Below are 24,479 nucleotides of genomic sequence, written 5' to 3' on the forward strand. Positions count from 1 at the left end.
TGAAGTAGTGGTACCAGTGGTCAATTTTAGTGATCAACTTCCCAGAGAAGAACAGGATCTTCTACTGGATATTAATGAGTACATCAGAACAAACCTCAATTTCCTGGATTCACTGCCCTCTGGTCAATTCAGGGTTGAGAGTGACTTAATACATTGGACATCATCAACAGCTCGTCATATGTTGGAGCACTGGGCACGGTCTTTAAACTTTTGAGCACCGTGAACCCTATAAATAGTCAAGATAAATTAATAGTTAATCTATCGTCGTCCACTCTGTCAATTGAGCAGAGGGCAGTACTTCTCAGAGGACTCTCGTTCGTCCCTACACCACAAAACGTGAGGACACAAAAATTTGAATTATTACAAGGTTTACAAAAATATCACAGAAGGTTGAAATTAGAAAGTTTTTTTGAAAATAAAAAAAGTAATAAAAAGAAACTGCCATTCACTCACGGGTCAGAGTGGACACCGACCCTCTCTAGCTTACCCCCACATGTTAGATCCCTTATCAGAGCAGACATGTATGCATTTAGCCACCTAAATTGGGGGCTGATAGAAAAACAGAATATTACAACACACGAAAAACAAGCAATTAAAGAATTACAGAAGAATAATAGATTGGTGATCAAACCGGCCGATAAGGGAAATGCTGTGGTTCTCATGGATAAGGAAGACTATCTGTGGGAGGGGAGGAGACAGCTAGAAGTTAAAGATCATTACAAGCCCCTCACGGCACCTATGTACCCTCAGACTTCATTGGAAATAAAAACCATCTTAGATGAGATGTGTGACAAGGGAGTAATCAGTGGCGAACAAAAGAATTATCTACTTGGATCGGGAACGCCTAGGCCCAGGCGATTTTATCTTTTACCAAAGATCCACAAGGATCCTGGGAGTTGGAGTAAGGCTTTTCAGATACCTCCAGGAAGGCCCATTGTTTCTGACTGTAACAGCGAGTCTTACTACACGGCAGAATTCATAGAATATTTTCTAGGCCCAATTTCGCAAAAGCACGAAAGTTATCTCAAAGATACTTATGATTTTATTCAAAAAACAAAATATCTTTTAGTCCCCACTGATTCACTCTTGTTTACCATAGATATCGACAGTTTGTATACAAACATATAGACAACAGAGGGCATGAAGGCCGTGAAGGATTGTATGCTAAGGTTCCCGGATCCCAAGAGGCCGGACAATTATATCTTAAAACTATTGGAAATAAATCTTACAAAAAATGACTTCGAATTTGACTCAAAATTTAATTTACAGATAAAAGGCACGGCGATGGGCAAAAAGTTTGCTCCGTCGTACGCCAATATATTCATGGCCTCCTGGGAACGGAGGGCCTTAGCATCTTTTCACGTAAAACCGTTTGCATATTTCAGATTTTTGGATGACATCTGGGGCATTTGGACCCATGGCATGGATGAGTTTAGAAAATTTACACATCATCTTAATCGTCAGCAGGAGTCGATAAAGATTAAATTTGAAACGAGCTCATCAGAAGTAAATTTCTTAGATGTTGTGACGTACAAAGGACCAAACTTTTCTGAGACGGGATACCTCGACTACAAGGTTTTCTTCAAGCCTACGGATACGCACTGCTTACTGCATAGGGATAGTTTTCATCCAAGCCATACTTTTCGTGGCATACTGAAGTCACAACTTCTCAGATTCTATCGTATATGCTCACAAGAAACAGAATTCAGGAAAGCAGTAAAGATTCTTTTTAAGGCCTTGAAGAAAAGAAGAAAATACTCCAGAAGATACCTCAGAAAGGCCATCAGGTCATTCAATCAATCGGTCACGAATCCGGTTAAAATTACACAAGAAAGAAACAAAATTGTTCCCTTGGTATGATTTTTTTCACAACACAGTATTCAATTAAATAAAGCCACCAAGGAAAACTTTACAAAATTTATTGAACCCACGTATACATTACGAAAAGATAGGCCGATCGCTGCGTATAAAAGAAACACTAATCTATTAGACACATTAGTTTGTAGTAAAATTAAATCAACACAACCCAAATCCAGAGGTAAAACACACAAACATTTAACACACAGAAGATGGGTTCAAAATAAGACTAACAAACAGCTTTACTCCACTCAACAAAACATGCCTCCCCAAGTGTCTAACTGCATTTATCTGATTTTCTGTAGGAAATGTGATAAACAATATGTAGGACAGACAAAGAACCAGTTGCTACAAAGGATTTACCAGCACACATATAACATTAAAAATAAAATTGAGAAAAGACGATATGTAGTGAGACACTTCATGATACATGGCTTGGAAGCCATGAGGGTCACTGCCCTTGAATCCAATCCTCTTTGGTCCCTCGGCGAGAGGCTCAGGACGGAAAGAACCTGGATCAGACGACTTGACAGTCTCTACCCAAGAGGACTGAATGAGGCGTGATCATATGATCTCTTCTATCCATTCGTTTCTTATTTGTAATTCATCTTTTTCTGTTGATAGAACCTTATATTTAATTTTCTTTTTTTCTAATATCCACAGGATCAATAAAATTAATCAAAAACTGTGACTCTTTATTTTTCAGAAGTAACATCTGACTGACGCCTAAAACTTAGCCCTGAGTGACCATGTGAATTCTAGACACCTGACGGTTTTTACCCTAAGGGGTACAATTATCTAACCTTGACCCCAAACATGGCCCTAAACCTAAGGTCACTAACCCTGAGGAAAATTCCCCTTTTATACCTTACACCTAAAATAGCTTTTGCTCCTAGACTAAAATACCCCTAATTAATTAATCTGTTAATTTAAAAATAAAAGAGGAAACATCCAAAATACACAGACAAAGGAGGATAAGGTTTGGTGAGCGCTGAGATGAGGGGCCGAATTCAAGCAGGCACTGAAGCGGGCAGTGGAAATGTAGGCCAGTGCACAACCAAGGTCAGACTAGTCTGACCTTTGGAGATTTTTAATTCCTAACCCTAACTTAGGCCGTGGGGGCGGTACTCGGCTGGGGCGGGAGAGCGGCCAGAAGGAGTATTGAAGGACTGTGCATTACCAGAGCTGGACGCTGCTTCAGCTCTTGGATTTTTTCTTATCCTAACAACCATGATTGGACTCTGCTCTGATCATTGGATTTTAACTACCTAACCCTAAGGGGATAGACATTCATTTTCAAACAGGGGGATAGACATTCATTTTTAAAACCTAAGAGTCATAACCTCATAATATTTAACCCTGAAACTTATAGCCCTACATTTTATAACCCTTACTGTTACACCCCTAACAGATGACACATGAAAATGTTATTTACATTCCACACTATACAAAAAAGGACCTAGATTTACACACAGATTCATATTCAATTCATATAAATAAATATTTTAATAAATAACATACACACAACATTTATAGTGGACTGTTTTTGGGACCTGGGCCTGATCGTAACAGGACTGGGAGCGGTCAGGGAAGTAGTATGGACAGTGCACAACCGGAGCCGGATATTGCTCTGACTTCTGGATATTTACTCCCTAACCTAACCCTAACAATGAAATAAACAACTATCTCCTGTCCAGCGGAGAACTGGCCCCCCGACTGAGTCTGGTTTCTCCCAAGGTTATTTTTTTCTCCATTCTGTCACAGAGGGAGTTTTGGTTCCTTGCCGCTGTCTCCTCTGGCTTGCTCAGTTGGGGACACTTTATTTCTAGTGATTTTCATCAATTTGATTTTGCAGATCCTATTTAAACTAAACTGATCTAGACAATGGCATCTCTGAATTCAATAATTAAATGCCTTAACTGAAAATTGAGTGTTTAAGCTCATTTTTATACATTACTGACACTCTATCCTCCCATTTGATACTGTTAAGTGCTTTGACACAATCTGTATTGTTAAAAGCACTATATAAATAAAGGTGACTTGACTTATATACAAACACAAACATACACTGGTGTGACTGTAACAAAGCAAATGTATAAAATTAAAATAATTCAACTACAATATAGGGCAGTCATGGCCTAATGGATAGAGAGTTGGACATGTAACCTGAAGGTGGTGAGTTCGAGTCTCAGGTCCGGCAGGGATTGTAGGTGGGGGAGTGAATAACCAACACTCTCTCCACCCTCAATACCACGACTGAGGTGAGACCCTTGAGAAAGGCACCGAACCCCCAACTGCTCCACGGGCGCCGCAGCATTGGCTGCCCACTGCTCCGGGTGTATGTTCACTACTGCGTGTACACTTGGATAGGTTAAATGCAGAGCATAAATTCAGAGTATGGGTCACCCACACTCTAAAACATCAACATACTGTGGCTGGAGGAGCAAACGACAGACACAGTGGGCATGGCGTCAGGCCTCAGAGAGGTTTTTATTAAACAAAAATATCAAAAGTGTCCAAGGGGAAAAAGTGTCCAAAATAAACGGGGAATCTGGTGTCCTCGTCTAGCTGCGGGGGATCGGGAAGGAGGGGCAGTGTTCGAGAAGGAAGGGTCCAGGAAAAGGGCGGAGTCCGGTCGCCGCATGCGCTCCCATCTGGAGGTCCGGGGCGTGGGGGACGGCGGCTTCTGTAGCGGCTTCGTCTACCTGCTAATCCTCCGAAGCTCGATGGGATTCCACGGCCCGGCATCCTGGCCCAACGGCCGTACCACGGGTGCGGCATTAACCGGACTGCGGGTCCGGCAGCTCGCTTCTCTGGCGGCGGCGGGTACTTCCCTCAACGCTCCCTTTCTGGACCCACGAGGAAACCAGTGTGCATACACGGGGAAGAGACCGGTCTCTCGAGGAGAGGTGCGCTCGGCATTTAAAAGGCGGCGGTGATGAGGCTCTATTCACATCAGGTGCGCCTCATCACACGTCGCCAGCCCTGGCTGTTTCAGCGCCCCTCCTCTCTCACACACCCACTCCCGTCGGGAGCCTGGTGAAGGGCGGCGAATAAGGGACGGGGTGGTGATGATATTAGGGGGGAGGCAGCCGACTCGTCACAATACACATACACAAATATAAACTGAAATGTCATAACTCAGAAAATTTAAATAAGAGGTTGAAATCAGATCAGACCCAGAAGGATTAAGCTCGGATAAAACATTCCTGTTAATTTTTGTTACTTTTCATACAATTTTTATATTTTGTGCAATAAAATGCTTTCTCTGTGTTCAAATTTGACTGTAGTGATAATAATTCAAAAACTGACACTTTAAATCAACATTCCAAAAAAAAAAAATCTAAACATTTACAAAAAATTGTCTTTGAACATGTCTAAATATATATCCAAACCCACAACTTAATAAAAATAAGTATTTATGTCTAAAATAATGAATGTATAGGCCTTTTATATAGAGCTATGCAGGAAGCTATGGGCTAAAGCATGGAATTGCAGATGTTTTTCTTGTTTTACTCCCATCAGATGGCACCAATCTGGCTTCAAAAATGGGATTTTACAGACAATTGGCTCTATTTTAACATCAAATATTTTCTATTACTTTTCAGTTATGGCAGTATTTCAAGAAAGAAAAAAAAGTATTATTTTCAATGAGAAAATGTGATCATAATTATTGCATAAATATTCATTACTACCATGAAATTCTCTCAAAATACAAAATAAAAAAATATATTTAATATTTATACAAAAATGTGTTACATTGACTTTACTGGGGGGAGAAAAAAGTTACATTTTAGGTGTCCGGTCACTTTTGACCATGAAGATAACAAGTGTGACTCCCAAATAAGGAGCACCAGAGGATACATCATTTCCATGACAGAGTTAAAGATAGGCTAAATCCTTTAATCTTATTACTGGAGCTGCCAGTTTACCAGTTTCAAATGGTTATTAAACAGCAGCACAAACTATGCAAAAGCACCAGTTCTTCCAGTGCACTCCGTTATTCACTCCTGCAAGTGAACTGAATTAGTGAACTAATATAGGGAATAGTGAATGAGGGTATAGGGGGCGATTTCGGATACAGCCTATAATTCCACGGCGAGGATCGATGATTGAGGATGCTTCCAGAGGAGCTATGAGTGAGGATACACAGGTGTATCCTATGCGGAAATCTCTCATATCAAAAAAACCTGACGCACGTATAAATTCTCCTCCCCCTCACATCTGTCATAATTTTAATTTATATTTTACCTTTGTAATTGAAATAAACCATAGATGTCATATTTCAACAAGCCATCTTGCTGTATTAATATTTATTATGAATGTCTTAAATAGCAAACTTTAACAAAATTAAGGGCAGATCCCTTTAGAGAAACTTGTTTTATGAAATAGGCTCCAGGAAACGAGCAGGTAAGTAGAATTGATATTGAAATGTAATCACTCCACTTCCCTTAATAACAGTCCATTGTCTCGATACAGACCAGTGTGCTGAGACTGCAGAAGAGCGGTAATCCAATTTCAATTAAATTCCATTTAAATAATTGCATTTTAAAATATATCTATCACCATAAGACCAATTGTTAACCCAGCTGGCTGTGTATAAAACAAACAAACAAAAAAATGAACTAAATGTTAGTAATGTTTGTAATAACGAAACAGAACAATGTGGATATTACTTAGTTTTTAGTGCACCACAAGCCTAGTGGATTAAATTTAATCACAACAGACAAAATGTAATTTACACAACATATCAGTCATCATATTGACACTCCCCTCCATATCATAGGACATGTACATGATATAAAGTGCTTGCTGTTGTTCAATAGAGGCAGTTTTACCACTTGTCATAACTCCATCAGTCTCTTGATTGTGTTACCACTATTGGCACTGCAATGATAATCACAACCACACAAACTAACAGAATGATGGCTGCAAGTGTTTTGCATATTTTGTTCCTCTTCATTTCAGCTGCTTTCTTCTTGAGCAGTGAATCATAACCAGGGGTGTAGAGATCTTCCAGCCAGAAGCTCAGCTCTTTTGGGTCCTCCTGAAATACACAAGATCAGCTTGGCCAGACATCTTTTAAAGGAAAAGCTACAATTTCATACACAGCCACAAAGCCACTGACAGGAGAAATGATCATGATAAATGATCAAGATGGCGCCGATGATGGCAGCTATTGTGCGTTGCTCTTCAGCGTTTGTACTGTTTTTGTTTGTTTTTCCTGTTTTTGTTTTACCAGGGATGACCTGCTGAACATTCGGCAGAACACACCACAAAATCTTTTACCGGATTTAGATTTTTCGGACGTTTTGCTGGACATTGTAGTCGGCGGAGCCGAAGCTCTGGTCAAACGCTATAGAAGGCGTAGGCGGCGGGGGAAGAGAGCCGGAGCGCTCGTGAAGCTTCGTCAGAGCGGATTTAGAACGGTGTTGCCTAGCATCCATCTGGCGAATCTCTGCTCTCTACCCAACAAAACGGACGAACTCCTTCTGCTCTCCCGGACAAACAAGGATTTTTCTAACTCTGCTACTCTATGTTTCACGGAAATCTGGCTGAATAGCGACATACCGGACAGCGCGATTCATCTGCCTAATTATCAGCTGATCAGAGCATATCGGGAACGCAGAATCAACGGGGAAATCGCACGGCGGCGGGACGTGCTTTTACATCAATGAGAGGTGGTGTACAGATGTAACTGTGTTAAAGAAGATGTGCTGTTCAGATCTAGAAACGCTCTTCATTTACTGAAAGCCGTTCTACTCGCCACGGGAGTTCTGCTCGTTCATTCTCGTGAGTGTCTACATTCAACCACAAGCGCACGCGAGCACAGCTTTACAGAAACTCTCTGATATGATCACAGAGAGTGAACAACAACACCCGGACTCTGTTTTAATCATTCTCGGGGACTTTAATAAAGCAAATCTCTCCCGCGAACTGCCAAAATACAGACAGCACATCAGATGTCCCACCAGAGACAGTAATATATTGTAATATAATCACTGTTACACAACAATAAAGGACTCATATCACTCGGTTCCACGAGCAGCTTTAGGACTCTCTGATCACTGTTTGGTTCATCTTATACCGTCCTACAGGCAGAAACTTAAGTCTGCAAAGCCTGTATTAAGATCTGTTAAAAGATGGACTAATGAAACATAGCGGGATCTACAAGCCTCTTTCGACCTTACTGATTGCACCGTTTTTGAAGCCGCTGCCACCGATCTGGACGAGCTCACAGAGACTAACATCTTATATCAGTTTCTGTGAGGATATGTGCATTCCTAACAGGACTCATCTAATCTTCAACAATGACAAACAATGGTTCACTGCAAAGCTCCATCAGGCCAAAGAAGATGCTTACAGAAAGGGGGATAAAGTCTTGTACAAACAGGCCAAATACACACTGGAGAAGGAGATCAGAGTGGCAAAGAGTTATTATTCTGACAAGCTCAGGAAAAGATTATCTTCCAGTGATCCTGCTTCAGTGTGGATAGGAATGAAAGATATAACCATTTACAAGTCACCATCCCCCAGCACTCTGGAGAATCAACACCTGGCAGACGACTTAAACAAGTTCTTTTGTCGTTTTGAATGATCACCCCACACCCGCCCAGAACACCCCTCCACACAACCATTCACACCTCCAGCAACCCCTCTCTCCCCCACACCTACAATTCAAATCAGCGAAGAAGATGTGTGCCAGGTCTTCAGGAAGAACAAAAGAAGGAAAGCACCAGGTCCAGACGGTGTGTCACCAACCTGCCTAAAAACCTGTGCTGATCAGCTGGCCCCCATCTTCACACAGATCTTCAACAGATCACTGGAGCTGTGTGAAGTCCCCTCATGCTTCAAACGCTCCACCATCATCCATGTCCCAAAGAAACCCCAAATTACTGGACTTAATGACTACAGACCTGTGGCCCTAACATCTGTAGCCATGAAATCATTCGAAAGACTGGTTTTGGCTCATCTGAAGGACATCACTGGTCCCTTACTGGACCCCCTGCAGTTTGCCTACAGAGCAAACAGGTCTGTGGATGATGCAGTCAACATGGGACTGCACTTCATCCTGCAGCATCTGGACAGACTAGGGACTTATGTGAGGATCCTGTTTGTGGACTTCAGCTCCGCTTTTAACACCATCATCATGGAAACCCTTCAAAATAAACTAACCCAGCTCTCTGTCCCCACCTCCGTCTGCCAGTGGATCAACAGCTTCCTGACAGACACAGGTTGTACTTTCTTCGCCAGCTGAGGAAGTTTAACCTGCCACAGGAGCTGCTGAAACAGTTCTACTCCACCATCATTGAATCCATCCTCTGCACTTCTATAACTGTCTGGTTCAGCTCAGCTACCAAATCTGACCTCAGAAGACTACGGAGGGTAGTTCGGACTGCTGAGCGAATCATTGGTACAACCCTCCCCACTCTCCAAGAATTGTACTTATCCAGAGTGAGCAAAAGGGCTGGTAAAATCACTCTGGACCCCTCACACCCAGCACACTCCCTCTTTGAACTGTTACCGTCTGGTCGACGCTACAGAGCTCTGTGCACCAGAACGACCAGACACAGGAACAGTTTCTTCCCTCAGGCAATCCATCTCATGAACACTCAACAATAAACGTGGAACACACAACTATAATACATTATCCATTCACCACATTCACTAATTTTATTTTTATTTTCTCATTTCTAATTTGCACATACTTGACCTGTACATACATAGTTGTCTATATTATATATTGTGTTTTTGCTGCTTTGTACATTGCCTATTTGGTTATGTGTTGTTATTCTTTTATTATCTGTGTCCTGTCCTGTTGCTGGCTTTCTGTTGCACTGTGGAGCTTCTGTCACTACAACAAATTCCTTGTAAATGTAAACATACTTGGCCAATAAAGCTCATTCTGATTCTGATTCTGTAATTAATAACATTAATTACATTGTTACAGTGGCACCTATCAATGCAGTGGGATATACTAGGCAGCAAAGGAAAAGTCCGTTTTTGAATTTCATGTGTTTGAAGGAGATGAAATGGGCAAGCAGAAAGATGTGAGTGCCCTTGACAAGGTCAAAATAGTGATGGCCGGACGACTGGGTCAGAGCACCTCCAAAATGCTAAGAACCCATATAGAAAACAATCTGGGGCTGAATGTGGCCTTAACTCAATTCCTGGAGGGCCACAGCTCTGCAGAGTTTAGCTTCAACCAGTTCCAACTCACACCTGCTTGGAAGTTTCTAGTGATCCTGCAGACATTGATTAGCTGATCAGCTGGATCAGGTGTGTTTGATTAGAGTTAGAACTAAACTCTGCAGGATACTCTCCAGGGGCCCGTTTCAGAAAGAGGTTAAGTGAAAACTCTGAGTATGTAAACCCTGAAATGAGGGAAACTCTGGGTTTCCCATCTCATGGTAAGTCAACTCAGAGTTCAAGTATAAACTCAGAGTTGGTTGAACCTCCTTATTGAAACGGGCCCCAGGATTTGAGTTTGAGACCAGTGATCTAAGAAGTTTTTCATGTTAAGTGTTTTAAAATGTCCCTGCGTGCTGAGACGGTGTGTTGGCCCGAGTGTCTGTCTCCAATCGAAGGGAGTTTTTCTTCATTGGTATTTCAGCACAGTTGACACCTGGAAGAAATACACAGACATTATTTTTGTTGTAGTAAAGCTGATTTGGAACGAGTGATTTTTGCTACTGTTCTTTCGCGAAAAACCTCACTCATTGTTTTGACACATTAGTGCTGCTGTGTGGCTTTTTTTTGATGGACATCTGCATGGACTTTCTGAACTGGTAACAGAGCCTTGTTTGAATGGATCTGCATTACAGTCAGGGCTTGACATTAACTTATTTGCTCACCGGCCACTGTGGCTAGTGGTTTTCCAAATTTAATAACTAATCAGCATTTTCACTGGCCACAGTTTTGTTGTTGGGAAATTACGTTTTATATGACTTAATACAGCATACAAAAATATATTTAAATTTATTTCCAGGTAAGTTTTGACCTATTTAAAGGGCATTTTTCCCTAACTGTATTAAATGCATGCATCATCTTTCATATCAAATTCTTACATTTTATTAATAATCTCACTTAATATAATAAGATAACATAGGGCTGTTACAATCATATGAAATCAGTATCTACAAAACTGATATTTCCACTGCAGAAAAAACAGAAGCAACTGGAGTGGCATTCAGATGCATTACACAGACAGTTCAATGTAGCTCAAATACAGCACAAATGCATTTACACTGCATGCAAAATTATAACAGCATAAATAATGTTGTGAACTCTGCGTTTTAAAATATATATTTTTATTATACAAATATGAAATGTTGGAAAAAAATGCAGATAGGCTAGTATGAAAGTAAACTGCCAGTAGGTGTCAGTAATCTTAATGAGTCATTGAAGCATGCCTTCAAACGATTCGTTCAGACATCTGATTAATTCCAGAATGAAGCAAGTGCCTGTGAATGGGCCACTGAATCATTGACTCAAATGATTCAAAATTCAAAAACGTGAATCATTCATTAACAAAACACCGCTGTGTGTTGATCAGACATGCGAGACAGTTCTGCTGTGATCTTTGTTTGGAACTATTTTCATTAACCAAATGGAGCAAAAACAGTCAACGTTGACGATATATCCTTTCAATAAATTCGAATTCAAATATTGAACTAAAACGTATATTAACTACTCATTTGCAATCATGGTTTTCAGGGAACATCCCTCTCTTGGTCGTGTCATGTTGCTTAACTAGGCTGTATGTTATAAATATAAAAACTAAGTTACATTTTCATGTTTTTCATGCAATTCTACTAAAATAACGGTGGTGCTCAGAATCTGTAAATCATTCGCCATCATCCTCATCTCTCCTTACTCTGTTTATGTGGTAAGTTAAATCTTATGTAATGTAACAGGCTGCCGCTAGCAAGGAGCTAACCATGTCCCTTTAGTGGCTCCGTTATTTTAGTAGAATGTGTTATTTGCTTTCCGTGCCTTTCTGAATAAAGACACCAACCCATCCCTGCACTTCACATCCCTTGCACAGCCTGGAACATAACATTTATTTCCATGATCTGCCATTTTCGCTGTTGTCCGCGCTTGTTTATTTACAATATCTGCAGAACCTCTGATGATTCGGCTGTGTAGGTTTGGCTGGCGGCTGGCCTAAAACATGGGCGGGTTTATGCAAAAGTTGGGGGCGTAGCGATCCCAGCTGTTGCGTCACAGTCTGTGTTATGTTCTGATTCGCCTGATTTTCAGTGGTCTTTTTTTATTCACAAGATTTACATAAGGAGGAGGAAACTATGGTGTTTGAGGCTCACAGTATGTCATTTCCATGTACAGAACTGTTATTATTTAACTATGCCAAGGTAAATACATTTTTCCATTCTATGGCACCTTTAATGCATTTGCCCTGTTTTGATCCATATTCCTGTGAAATTGATTTATCTTTATTTTATTTTGTCGTCATTTTATTTTAAGGAGATAAAAATGGTCCCTATCAACCTTGATTGACATGGCAATAAAATTCTATCACATTATTTTGGGCTGGTTTTTGTTGAAGTGGGCGGGTTTTGGTGAGCTTCCGGGCTGGAAATCGTTAACCTGATCTGGAAACACTGGACATGTAAACGCCCACAACACTGTAAACAAAGCAGCAACATACGTTTAAATCTCGGATACGTTTAGTTTTTTGGAAGAAGACGCTGTGAGGAATAGAGGCCCTGATATACTTGAATGCGAAGAAAGAACTGATATGAAGTTATTTCAAACAAAATTAGGCCGAAACGAAGTTCGTTTTGAGTTTGTTTTGGCAGTTCAATAGAGCTCACCAAAGCTAACTTTCTGGGGGAGTTCGTTTTGGCTTCTAAACACCTTTGAGCTACCATTGGTCCGTGGCAGTTACGCAAACGGTGGGTGGGTTCGGGAACTCCACCTTCTTTGACGCACGATTTCCCTGGTTCGTTTCTCATTCAACAAAAGTCAGGCAGGAGAACAACATCTCCAAGTCACTAGCAACATAAATACACTGTGTCAAATAACTGAACTGCCACAAATAGATCCGCACTTGTACAATCGCTCACGGGGAGACTTTAAAGGTTCATAGAAAGCATTTAATTCCTAGAAAGAAATTGCAACCAAGCTTGGTGTCAACGACCCGGAGTTATGCAAATAGTGACGTAGAGAAACATCAGATGAAAGTTTTCAAAGCCATGAAAAGAATGAAATGGAAGAGTAAATATATAAGGTAACAAGTACCAAAATACATGTTTCAAACAAATGTTACACCATAGCCTAATGCTGCTGTTGTTCTTTCAATAAGCGAATTTAAAAGGTATTCAATAAATTAAAGGCCAAAAGAACATACAATAATAAACCTGTTTTTATCAAATCATGACACCACATAAAATATAAAAAGGTGTAATAGTTTATCCAGTTTAATAAAAGACCTAGATACACCATTTCATCGTTGTTGTGTTTAGGGCAGATGCGCAAGCGTCGCGATACGTTTACATTAATCTACAGCCCACCTCCAGCAACGCAGGGGGTGTCAGAATGTTCGAAAACAGTATATCGTCGCTCAGCCTTTTCAAAGTTCTTTTTGCCCCCAAATGAAGAACGAAAACGAACTTCGTTTGAAGTATATCGGTGCCTTAAGCCTTGTATTTACCTCAGAAACGCACTGAGAGGAAAAAGCCTTGTATTTATCCCAGAAGACCGCTGAGAGGAATAAGCTTTGTTTACCTCACAAACAGAACGCAGGAGATCTTTTATACCAAGTAAGTAATGTTTCTTATTGGCATTATATAATGAGTTGTGACATAAACTTGAACGTAAACTAGTTGGACTTTTCCCAAACTATAACTCCAGACTAAAATGTGTGAAATTGAGTGCATGACGTGAGGATAATTATGTTCTATACACAATGATATAAAAGTAATTCTAAGAAAGTTTAGACCAATCTTTGTGAAATAGCCTACTCTGTTTGCAGATGCCTGCTCAAACATGCTTAAAATGAGCTTAACAATAATAATTTAGTTTCTCAGAAATAAAATGTCGTTTTTATATTGTATGATAATACATGCAAAGCATGTGTGAATCTATGTTATAAAATCACAGGGACAATATTGGTGATCGCTAATGTAATAATATAGTTGCTCCTGATAAGCCTGTCAACATGCTCACTAATTTATTTATTTAGTATTTTTATAATTTTTAGTGAGTATAAAAATTATACTCCGTTGTTTTCAACAATAATAGTTTTTGATCAGCAAATCAGAATATTAGAATGATTTCTGAAGGATCATGTGACACTGTGAAGACTGGAGTAATGATGCTAAGAATTCAGCTTTGAAATCACTTGAATAAATTACATTATAATATATTTAAATAGAAAACCATTATTTTGAATAGTAAAAATATGTATATATTATAATAAATATAATATACTGTTTATGCTGTACTTTGGATCAAATAAATGCAGGCTTGCTGAGCTAAAGACACTTCTGTTAAAAAAAAAAAAAAAAAACACTACAAATCTTACTTTTTAAAAAAGTTGACTTGTAGTTTATATATTGTCATCGTGCATACTTTGTCTTTGTCTATTCATTGTGGTGCTCACGTCTGTTTTGTGTTTTCTCGTGCAGTTTCTGCTGTCTCCTGTTTTCTTGGGTTCCAGTTTCCTGCCTGTTTTGGATATTGCACCTATGATGTCTTGACTCTTCTGTTGTTGATTTGTTTGTTTGTTCCTAATAAACTGTTTTACTAATATATATATATATATATATATATATATATATACACACACACACACATACACACATATCAGAGGGTGTGTTAGATTTCAATTTTGTCCGTCATTTTGATGGGTCGTAAAAATTCTGTCATAATCTATTATTACCCATCATTTTCATTTTCATATTTTAATTAAAATAACACATTTAACTGCTTTTATTTTAGTTCACGTTTTCATTTTTTAATAATGACCCTAAAGGACGAGCATATAGGCATTTATTTATGAAGAGAACAGCTGAACAAAGACTGTGTCTCTTTTCATGTTCAACACCGCAGTGACAGCGGAGGACACTAAAAACAACAAAATATGCTATAGTTGGGTAAAAAAAAAAAAAAAAAAAACGATTTCTCTGTTTTAATAGATTCTTATTTTTATGAACCAATATTGTTTCTTAACTCCCAATCAATGCTGTTTTCATTTGATGAATGCACAGTAGGCAATAGGCTAAGCTTTGATTTTTCCGTCACTGCTAAAAAAATTCCGTCAATGATGGAGAATTTTTGGTTAACGACCTCTGATATATATATAGTTCACACTTTCACATAGACCTGATCTGATGTTATTCAAATTGCGATATCCAGTGTGCATTTGTCTTTGCCTGCTTTGGGCTAATGTGATACCTTCATGTAGTCAGCCAGCTGACCATGTGCAGGGTGTCTGTCATAGTCCTGAATGGTCCAGGATGGTTTGGACTTGTTCTCCTCCATGTCAATGATGTTGATGTGAGAAAAGAGAGGGTTCTGCTTGATCTTTGGTTTCAGGGTTTGAGGAGTGATGTGTTTCTCCAGCTCTCTGTCTTCAAACACATGACTGTCTGCTGATAGCTTTCCTCCCTTTTCTTTCTTCCTTCCCTACACAACAAAAGAGAGATTCATGAAGATGGTATTTCAATAAAAGATTAATGCTCTATCGATTGTGAAACAAATAAAACATACCCCGTAGCTTCAACACTAATTAAACACACTTGGGACAGCTAATAAAGCTCTTCAGGGTTGCTAGAAACTTGATCAGGTCAGATCAGGTTGGAGCTAAATTCTTCAGGAAGTGGACCTCTGTAAACCATATTATTGAGTACATTCAATTCCATGATGCCCCTCAATGAGTGTACAACTCCTGTACATTCAACAAGGATTGGAAATCTTTAGGCACCTCAGGATTCGATCTGATTCTCCTTCTTTCCAAGTTCCAAAAAATCCTTGATCGACAATTTAAAAAAAAAAAGATTAATTAATAAGTTTGCAAACATTGAATATGACATTTATTTGTGCACTTTTATTAAAATTACTTTTTGGTAAAAATGTAAAAAAAAAAAAAAATTATAATTATATATATATATATATATATATATATATATATATATATATATATATATATATGGCAGCTATAAACAAAAAGTGCTTTTAGCATCTGCCAGTTTCCAGAAAAGCACAGTAATGGATTTTTATCTTTTTCTGAGCATTATTGCTGTTTATTACCGCTTATCACTGATTATTAATGATGACAGTCCTGGAGTGCCACTGTCCTGCTGTCAGGGTTATGGATCTGTTTTGTTATGGATCATCTGTGTATCCCACGTTTAGTTAAGTATTTAAAGTGTGTTCTGCCCCATGTCTCCTTGTCTGGTTTTGTATGTCTTCTAGTTGTGCTATGTGTGGTTTTCTGTCTGTCCTGTGTTCCCAGAAGTTTGGATAAATAAAGACTGCTTATTGTATTCTCCTACAATCTCCTCGTTCCTCCACAGTAGGTGAAATGTGACACCTGCAGAGTGCAGCTCCAAAACACCTGCCTAGAAGCTGCTTGTGATCCTGAAGAGCTTGCTTAGCTGCTTTAATTAAGTTTGGAACTACAAACCCGATTCAAAAAAGTTGGGACACTGTACAAATTACGAATAAAAAAGGAATGCAATAATTTACAAATCTCATAAACTTTTATTCACAATAGAATATAGATAAAATATCAAATGTTGAAAGTGAGACATTTTGAAATGTCATGCCAAATATTGGCTCATTTTTGATTTCATGAGAGCTACACATTCCAAAAAAGTTGGGACAGGTAGCAATAAGAGGCCGGAAAAGTTAGAAATTACATATAAGGAACAGCTGGAGGACCAATTTGCAACTTATTAGGTCAATTGGCAGCATGATTTGGTATAAAAAGAGCCTCTCAGAGTGGCAGTGTCTCTCAGAAGTCAAGATGGCAAGAGGATCACCAATTCCCCCAATGCTGCGGCGAAAAATAGTGGATCAATATCAGAAAGGAGTTTCTCAGAGAAAAATTGCAAAGAGTTTGAAGTTATCATCATCTACAGTGCATAATATCATCCAAAGATTCACAATCCACAATCCACCAAATGAACACAATCCACCATGCCATTTGCCGTTGCTGGCTAAAACTCTATAGGTCAAAAAAGAAGCCATATCTAAACAATGATCCAGAATTTTCTCTTAAAATTATACATTTTCTCAGTTTAAACATTTGATATGTCATCTATGTTGTATTCTGAATAAAATATTGAAATTTGAAACTTCCACATCATTGCATTCTCTTTTTATTCACAATTTGTACAGTGTCCCAACGTTTTTGGAATCGGGTTTGTAAACTCAGGATGATAGCCCTCCAGGAACTGAATTTAACACTCCTGTCAGAGACAGTGACTACATTTACATGAACATCAGTCATCTAATAATTTACCTTATTCTGAATGACAATATTACGATTAAGGTGTTTACATGAGTTGCTTTTAGAATAATCCTTTCATGTTCCCGTTTTACATGCTACAGTACATAGACCGATTAATGGAATGCAGCACAATTATTACAGCACCACGCGAAGCCATCCGACATCCCCTCCTGTGATCGATTGCTTCAGTCTGTCCCTGTCTGTTGTGCTGCTGAGAGGTTTGCGTTTGTAGCTCCGCTTTTTTTATTGAATCTTTACCTTACTTTCACTCTCTGTGGTTTAAAGTGATCATTTATAACTTAATTCCCACCATATTTCTGGTATTATCTATCAAAATAATCTAACTAATTTGATCATTTGCTTTTTAAAACAGCGAGTGCAGCGCATCAGCTGGTTAGCTTGTTACTCGCGGTTCCATTCGTGTTTCTATTCGCGCCTATTATTGTTTTATTTTTTCCTCACTCCATTTTCATTTCTCTCTCGCTCCGTTTTTCACGAGTTCATCAAACAACAGTGGTAAGTGGGAAGTTAAGTTGGTATCATTCATCAGTCACGGTGAGTAATGGCTTCTTCTCCCGCTATTGTTTTTTGCACTTCATGTCACATGTATAGTTTATCTCTCTCTGTTGGCGATGTGGGATTCACATGTGATAAATGCAGGGAAATAGTTAGGCTGACAGAGAAGGTTTCAGAATTAGAGACACGCATCCAAACTTTAGTTGAGGACAGTAAGAATGTGAGGGCTGTAGTTACTGCTTTGCATGCGACTAGCTCAGGTGTTAATGGTTGTGTGAAGAGGTGTTCTGGGCGGGTGTGGGGTGATCGTTCAAAACGACAAAAGAACTTGTTTAAGTCGTCTGCCAGGTGTTGATTCTCCAGAGTGCTGGGGGATGGTGTCTTGTAGCTGGTGATATCCTTCATTCCTATCCACACTGAAGCAGGATCACTGGAAGAGAATTTGGGTAACACTTTATAATAACGTCCAGTTATAAGTAATTTATAAGTGATTAGTTAATGATGAACTAATCATTTACAAAACATAACTATACATTCACAAATGATTAAGTAATATGCTAACGATTTATAAATCTGTCATAAGTTATCTTTATAAATAGCATCATGAAATGATCAAACAGATCCTTAATGGTTAATAGTTACTAGTTAATATATTATTAATCACTTATAAATCATTGAAATGTCAACATTGTACTATTATCTCAATAAACATTATAAATCATTTACAAAGCTTTCTGCATCCCCTAATCTAAAGTGTAAACTACTCATCAGTTGTAAATGTTTTACAAACTTTATGGTTTCCAGTCGTGTGTGCGTAAATATATATATATATTCACAAACAACCTGTAACCTGGAAGGTTTGTAAAACATTTACAACTGATGAGTAGTTTACACTTTAGATTAGGGGATGCAGAAAGCTTTGTAAATGATTTATAATGTTTATTGAGATAATAGTACAATGTTGACATTTCAATGATTTATAAGTGATTAATAATATATTAACTAGTAACTATTAACCATTAAGGATCTGTTTGATCATTTCATGATGCTATTTATAAAGATAACTTATGACAGATTTATAAATCGTTAGCATATTACTTAATCATTTGTGAATGTATAGTTATGTTTTGTAAATGATTAGTTCATCATTAGCTAATTACTTGTAAATGACTTTTAAATGAATTAACAAAACATACACAAATTGTTAGCATATCACTTATTAATTGCTTATGAATGTTTTGTAAATGATTAGTTAATCATTAACTAATCACTTATAAATGACTTATAACTGGACGTTATTATAAAGTGTTACCAGAATTTGTTCCTGAGCTTGTCAGAATAATTCCTCTTTGCCACTCTGATCTCCTTTTCCAGTGTGTATTTGGCCTGTTTGTACAAGACTTTATCCCCCTTTCTGTGAGCATCTTCTTTGGCCTGATGGAGCTGTCTGAGTTTGGCAGTGAACCATGGTTTGTCATTGTTGTAGAATAGATGAGTCCTGGTAGGAATGCACATGTCCTCACAGAAACTGATATAAGATGTTACAGTCTCTGTGAGCTCGCCCAGATAATTTGCAGCAGCTTCAAAAACAGTCCAATCAGTCAGGTCGAAACAGGCTTGTAGATCCCGCTATGTTTCATTAGTCCATCTTTTAACAGATCTTAATACAGGCTTTGCAGACTTAAGTTTCTGCCTGTAGGACGGAATAAGATTAACCAAACAGTGATCAGAGAGTCCTAAAGCTGCCCGTGGGAGTGATATGAGTCCTTTATTGTTGTGTAACAGTGATCCAATATATTACTGTCTCTGGTGGGACATGTGATGTGCTGTCTGTATTTTGGCAGTTCAAGGGAGAGATTTGCATTATTAAAGTCCCCGAGAATGATTAAAACAGAGTTGTTGCTCACTCTCTGTGATCAGATCAGCGAGTTTCTGTAGAGCTGTGCTCACGTGCGCTTGTGGTGGAATGTAGACACTCACGAGAATGAACGAGCAGAACTCCCGCGGCGAATAGAAAGGCTTGCAGTTAATGAAGAGCGTTTCTAGATCTGTACACCACCTCTCATTGATGTAAAAGCACGTCCCGCCGCCGCGCGATTTCCCCGTTGAGTCTGTGTCCCGATCTGCTCTGATCAGCTGGTAATTAGGCAGATGGATCGCGCTGTCCGGTATGTCGCAATTCAGCCAGGTTTCCGTGAAACACAAAGCAGCAGAGTTAGAAAAATCCTTGTTTGCCCGGGAGAGCAGAAGGAGTTCGTCCGTTTTGTTGGGTAGAGAGCGGAGATTCGCCAGATGGATGCTAGGCAATGCCATTCGAAATCCGCGCTGACGAAGTTTCACGAGCGCTCCGGCTCTCTTCCCCCGTCTGCGCGTCCTCCTGAAGTGTTTGACCAGAGCTACGGCTCCGCCAACTACAATGTCCAGCAAAATGTCCGAAAAATCAAAAACCGGTAGAAGATTTTGTGGTGTGTTCTGCCAAATGTTCAGCAGATCATCCATGGTAAAACTGATCTTATTTGAAAAACAAAAAACAGGAAAAACAAACAAAAACAATACGAACACCGAAGAGCAATGCACAATAGCTGCCATGTTGGATGTATTATTTTATTATTATTTTATAAATAAAGAAACAAATAAATAAAGAAGCAAAATATGCAGCAATCATAATATGGCTGTCTCTAGCACACACAAGTGCCATCGTACATCATCGAAGCTCAGAACCGATTCAGAATCATTGAAAAGAGAATTGCTTTGCATCAGAAAATGGTTTTAGTTTTTCTCCCACCCCTACATCTAGCTAGCCCATATGCTTGCACTCTCCACTACCTGCGACGTCACTTACATTCGACAAATCGTGTGCGTTGCCAATGGAGACAAGACGCTGTGGTGGTTAAACTATTAAAACTAATTTAGTACAATAACGAACAGGGTCCTGCAAGTCATCTGTAGGAGAAAAAGACAAGACCCGCAAATCCGTGGCTACAGAACAGCAGAATATGAACGCAATGCGCAAAGTTTCTCGTTAAGCATTTTCGTCCTGCAGAAAACCATAAACACTTGATATGGCTTAATGTATTAAGATTCATTAAGTGCAATTAAAAGATAAAAGGAGCAAGAGGTGAGTAGTCTTACAGGTAAGTCTTTGGTAAGTTGCAGCGAAGAGCTATGAGAGTCCACTTTGTGTAAGGGAGATCCAACAACTGACTGGAATATGGTGTGTGTTTAAGTAGTGCTTGGGTTATTAGGTGCTGATGAGGTGCAGGTGGCTTGAATTACTAATCAGGTGATTCCAGGTAGGGCATGCGTTGTGATTAGAGAGGGAGAAGGACAGAGAGACTCACAACACTTAAGGGTATTCTGTAGTCTTTGACTAAGATGATAAAGACAATTCATTAGCCTATAAGTCTTGTTGACACAAAGATACAGACCAGCAGATATGAACGAACATTATGAAATCCATTAAGTCATATTAAAAGGATGCAATGCATTAAATTGCACGTTAAACGTTTTCCTCCCATAGAAAATCATTTTAAATAAAACACGTAGCTTAATGGACAAAGACAATGGGTCTCATTCACTAATAAGTGCGTACGTTTTTCGTATTTATACGCACATTTGAACTTCTCACGAAAACTTTCCGCATAATTCACAACACATGCGTAAGCACATGAGCTTGTTCTTAAACTTGTTCTTCTGTTTGTGAATCTGGAGTCTTCTAAAAAAGCGCCCGCGTGCACGAGGTTAGTGATTAGCATAATACACGCACACACAAGCTCCATATAAGGGCTTTCCGCAAAGCGGCACTAGTCCAAAGACAATTATGGCACCGAAACAAAAGACAAAGAAAAATAACTTTAACGATAATGAACGTGAAGTTTTGCTGTCGGAGATGGAAGCCAGAAAAAATGTGTTATTTAAAAGCAACTGAACAGCCATTCGTCACTCTCAGCAAACATATCTGTGCGCCAGGGCACCTCCATCGGGTTGGCATTTACATTTCTAGGGGGGGCACAAATCACGTTTTGTGTGTGTGTGTGTGTGTGGGGGGGGGGGGGGGGGGGGGTCGTGAAGAGCGTGCAATCTGTGATCGCATGCAGTTGCTGACGCTCGCTAAAGCGTGCAATCTCTTTCTTATGTGCGCTGTTTTATAAGTACTTTCGCTTTCAAAATCGATCGCGTTCAGCAAGGAGGGGAGAGGATGGAAAGTGGGGAGGCACAGTAACTCATTTGGGGAGGCACGGCCCTGCTGTGCACTCTCTAAAGACGCGCTCTCTCCTTAGAGCGCGCGCCACAATGTCTTCAAGCAGCACCAAGAGTACCATGCCTCCAAACACAAGGTGAGAAACAATAATCACCGTTTATATAAGGATAGATCAGGTGATTTGTTGTTTGGACATAATTATATATATATTATTATATATATATAATTGGACCTCTATACTTTATTATCAATTTTAACGTCTAGTTACTTTTCACCCACCCTGTACATAACATATCTAATTATATGTGGGGTTCTTTATACATGCTTATAAGGCCCTGGGCGTACATGATTATTGCGTACGTGTGGTATAAGTTGTTCTTGAATTTTTTCGTACATTTAGAATAAATTTTACTACGAAAGTTTTTGATGAATCATGATTTATTTGTGAAAACGTCCGTACGCACATTTCACTCAAAACTTTGTGCGTACGCATGTTTAGTGAATGAGACCCAATGATTTAAAAGAGCTGTAGACCATTTATTCTATTTGGAAAAATGCTTAACGTGAAACTTTGCATGTTGTGTTTATTCTGGGCTCACCTGCCTGTACATTAGTTATGTATATTTTAATAATGATGAGGAGCATATTGAGTTTGCTCTTTATCATCTTAGTCCATTATGTCACATTATCCCATGTTTTGCAGTATGGGAGGAAAATACTACATACATATTAATTATATTAATAAACGGTATATTAAATTTGATATTTTAATAATGATGAGGAGCATATTGAGTTTGCTCTTTATCATCTTAGTCCATTATGCCACATTATCCCATGTTTTGCAGTATGGGAGGAAAATACTACATACATATTCATTATTTTAATAAACTGTATATTGAATTTGATATATTAATAGCACTATCTTAACACGTTAAGCCATATTAAGTGATCTTTGGTTTTCTGCGGGAGGAAAACGCTTACGTTCATATTCTGCAGTTCTTTAGCCATGGATTTGCAGGTATTTTCTTTTTCTCCTACAGATGACTTGCAGGACCCTGTTCGTTATTGTACTAAATCAGTTTTAATAGTTTAACCACCACAGCGTCTTGTCTCCACTGGCAACGCACACAATTCGTGTCAAATGCAAGTGACGTTGCAGGTAGCGCAAAGTGCAAGCGGCGATTGCAAGTGATATTGTAATTTTGTTTCTTTTTTCTTTTCTTCATCACCTGGCTAGTGTGTGTAAAATGTTGAGAGATTCAAACAAAAAAAAAAAATCAATAAATAGAACAAAATAAAAAATTTAAAAGACTGCAAGTGACATCACTCGCGGAAGCGCAAGTGTCAGAGAGTGCAAGTGCAAGTCTTCAGCCAGACCCTATTGGGACAGATTTGAACTTCATCAGTATAACTGTTAAGAATATGTAGTATATTAGATCATTTCACAGCCCTGACATCAAACAAACTGAAGACAATATTTACCACAGCACGTAAAGTCATCAGAACTACGTCAACTTTTTAAGTATTCATCAAGGCACTCCTTGACAAATTTAAAAGTTGTGCTTTAAGTAAAAAAAAAAATCATAAATCAAATTCTGGGAAGAAAATCTATTTAAAAATATATAACTTAAATATAACACCTTTGCTCAAATTGTTGAATAAACAACTGAATACTAAAGACTAACTCTGCTCCAATACATAACTTTAAACCATTTTCTCTTGTGATCTAGGAGAAGTTTTTCCACAAAGATAAGTTACATAAAGGTATTCATCAGGGAAGATGTCTGTGTAGAAACACACTCTCTCATCCTCTTTCATTCAGACTGTTTTTGCAGCAACTCGAGTCTGTAATAACAGAGTTTACCTGCGAGTACATCTTGTTCTGCCACTGTCTTTGTCCAGACAACGCAGCACCAATCTGGAACATTCCATGTGAGGCCGGCAGCATTCCCACATCCAGCTGCAGGAATTTCTCTGGATGATTGTTGTTTGGCAGGACGGCTATGTCCATTTTGTGACTTGTGTAAGGTTGAAATGAGCCTTACTGAGTCTGATCTCAGTGTGAGTGTGAATTATTCATGATGTAACTCTATCTGAGCCCATATGATGCCACTATCCTGCTAGTAAAGGGCTAGTTCCACAGCGACTGACTACTGCCAGAATGTTACGCAATAATATCAGCATGGATAAACAAGAGATTTTGTAGTTTTCTACGCGTTTTCTGGTTTGCTGTGTGGAATAACATAACGTAGTACTATAATTTAAACTACAGTCTACCGTCAATGTCTTTGTACTATCAAACAAACCTAATAATTACCATCTTCAAGAGTCACTTTCCTTGTTTTCATGAGTATAGGGTCAGATTTAAACGAATTTGTGTTCACGTAATCATTGAGGTTGCAATTAAAATTGATTATCAAAATAGTA

The 24,479-nt window shown here is 38.9% G+C and overlaps 1 protein-coding gene across 1 annotated transcript; it reads right to left on the bottom strand.

Annotated features, from left to right (window-relative positions):
* Nucleotides 1–276: 276 nt before the first annotated feature.
* On the bottom strand, nucleotides 277–24,063 carry minar2 (membrane integral NOTCH2 associated receptor 2; the record flags this gene model as incomplete). Its single annotated transcript, XM_079408407.1, has 5 exons — nucleotides 277–322; nucleotides 4,563–4,706; nucleotides 6,777–6,904; nucleotides 15,277–15,507; nucleotides 23,917–24,063. 5 exons carry the CDS (start codon nucleotides 24,061–24,063, stop codon nucleotides 277–279), a joined length of 696 nt encoding a protein of 231 aa, XP_079264533.1.
* Nucleotides 24,064–24,479: the final 416 nt, after the last annotated feature.

The sequence above is a fragment of the Barbus barbus genome (assembly GCF_936440315.1).
Source record: "Barbus barbus genome assembly, chromosome: 45".
In the NCBI taxonomy this organism is placed as follows: Eukaryota; Metazoa; Chordata; class Actinopteri; order Cypriniformes; family Cyprinidae; genus Barbus; species Barbus barbus.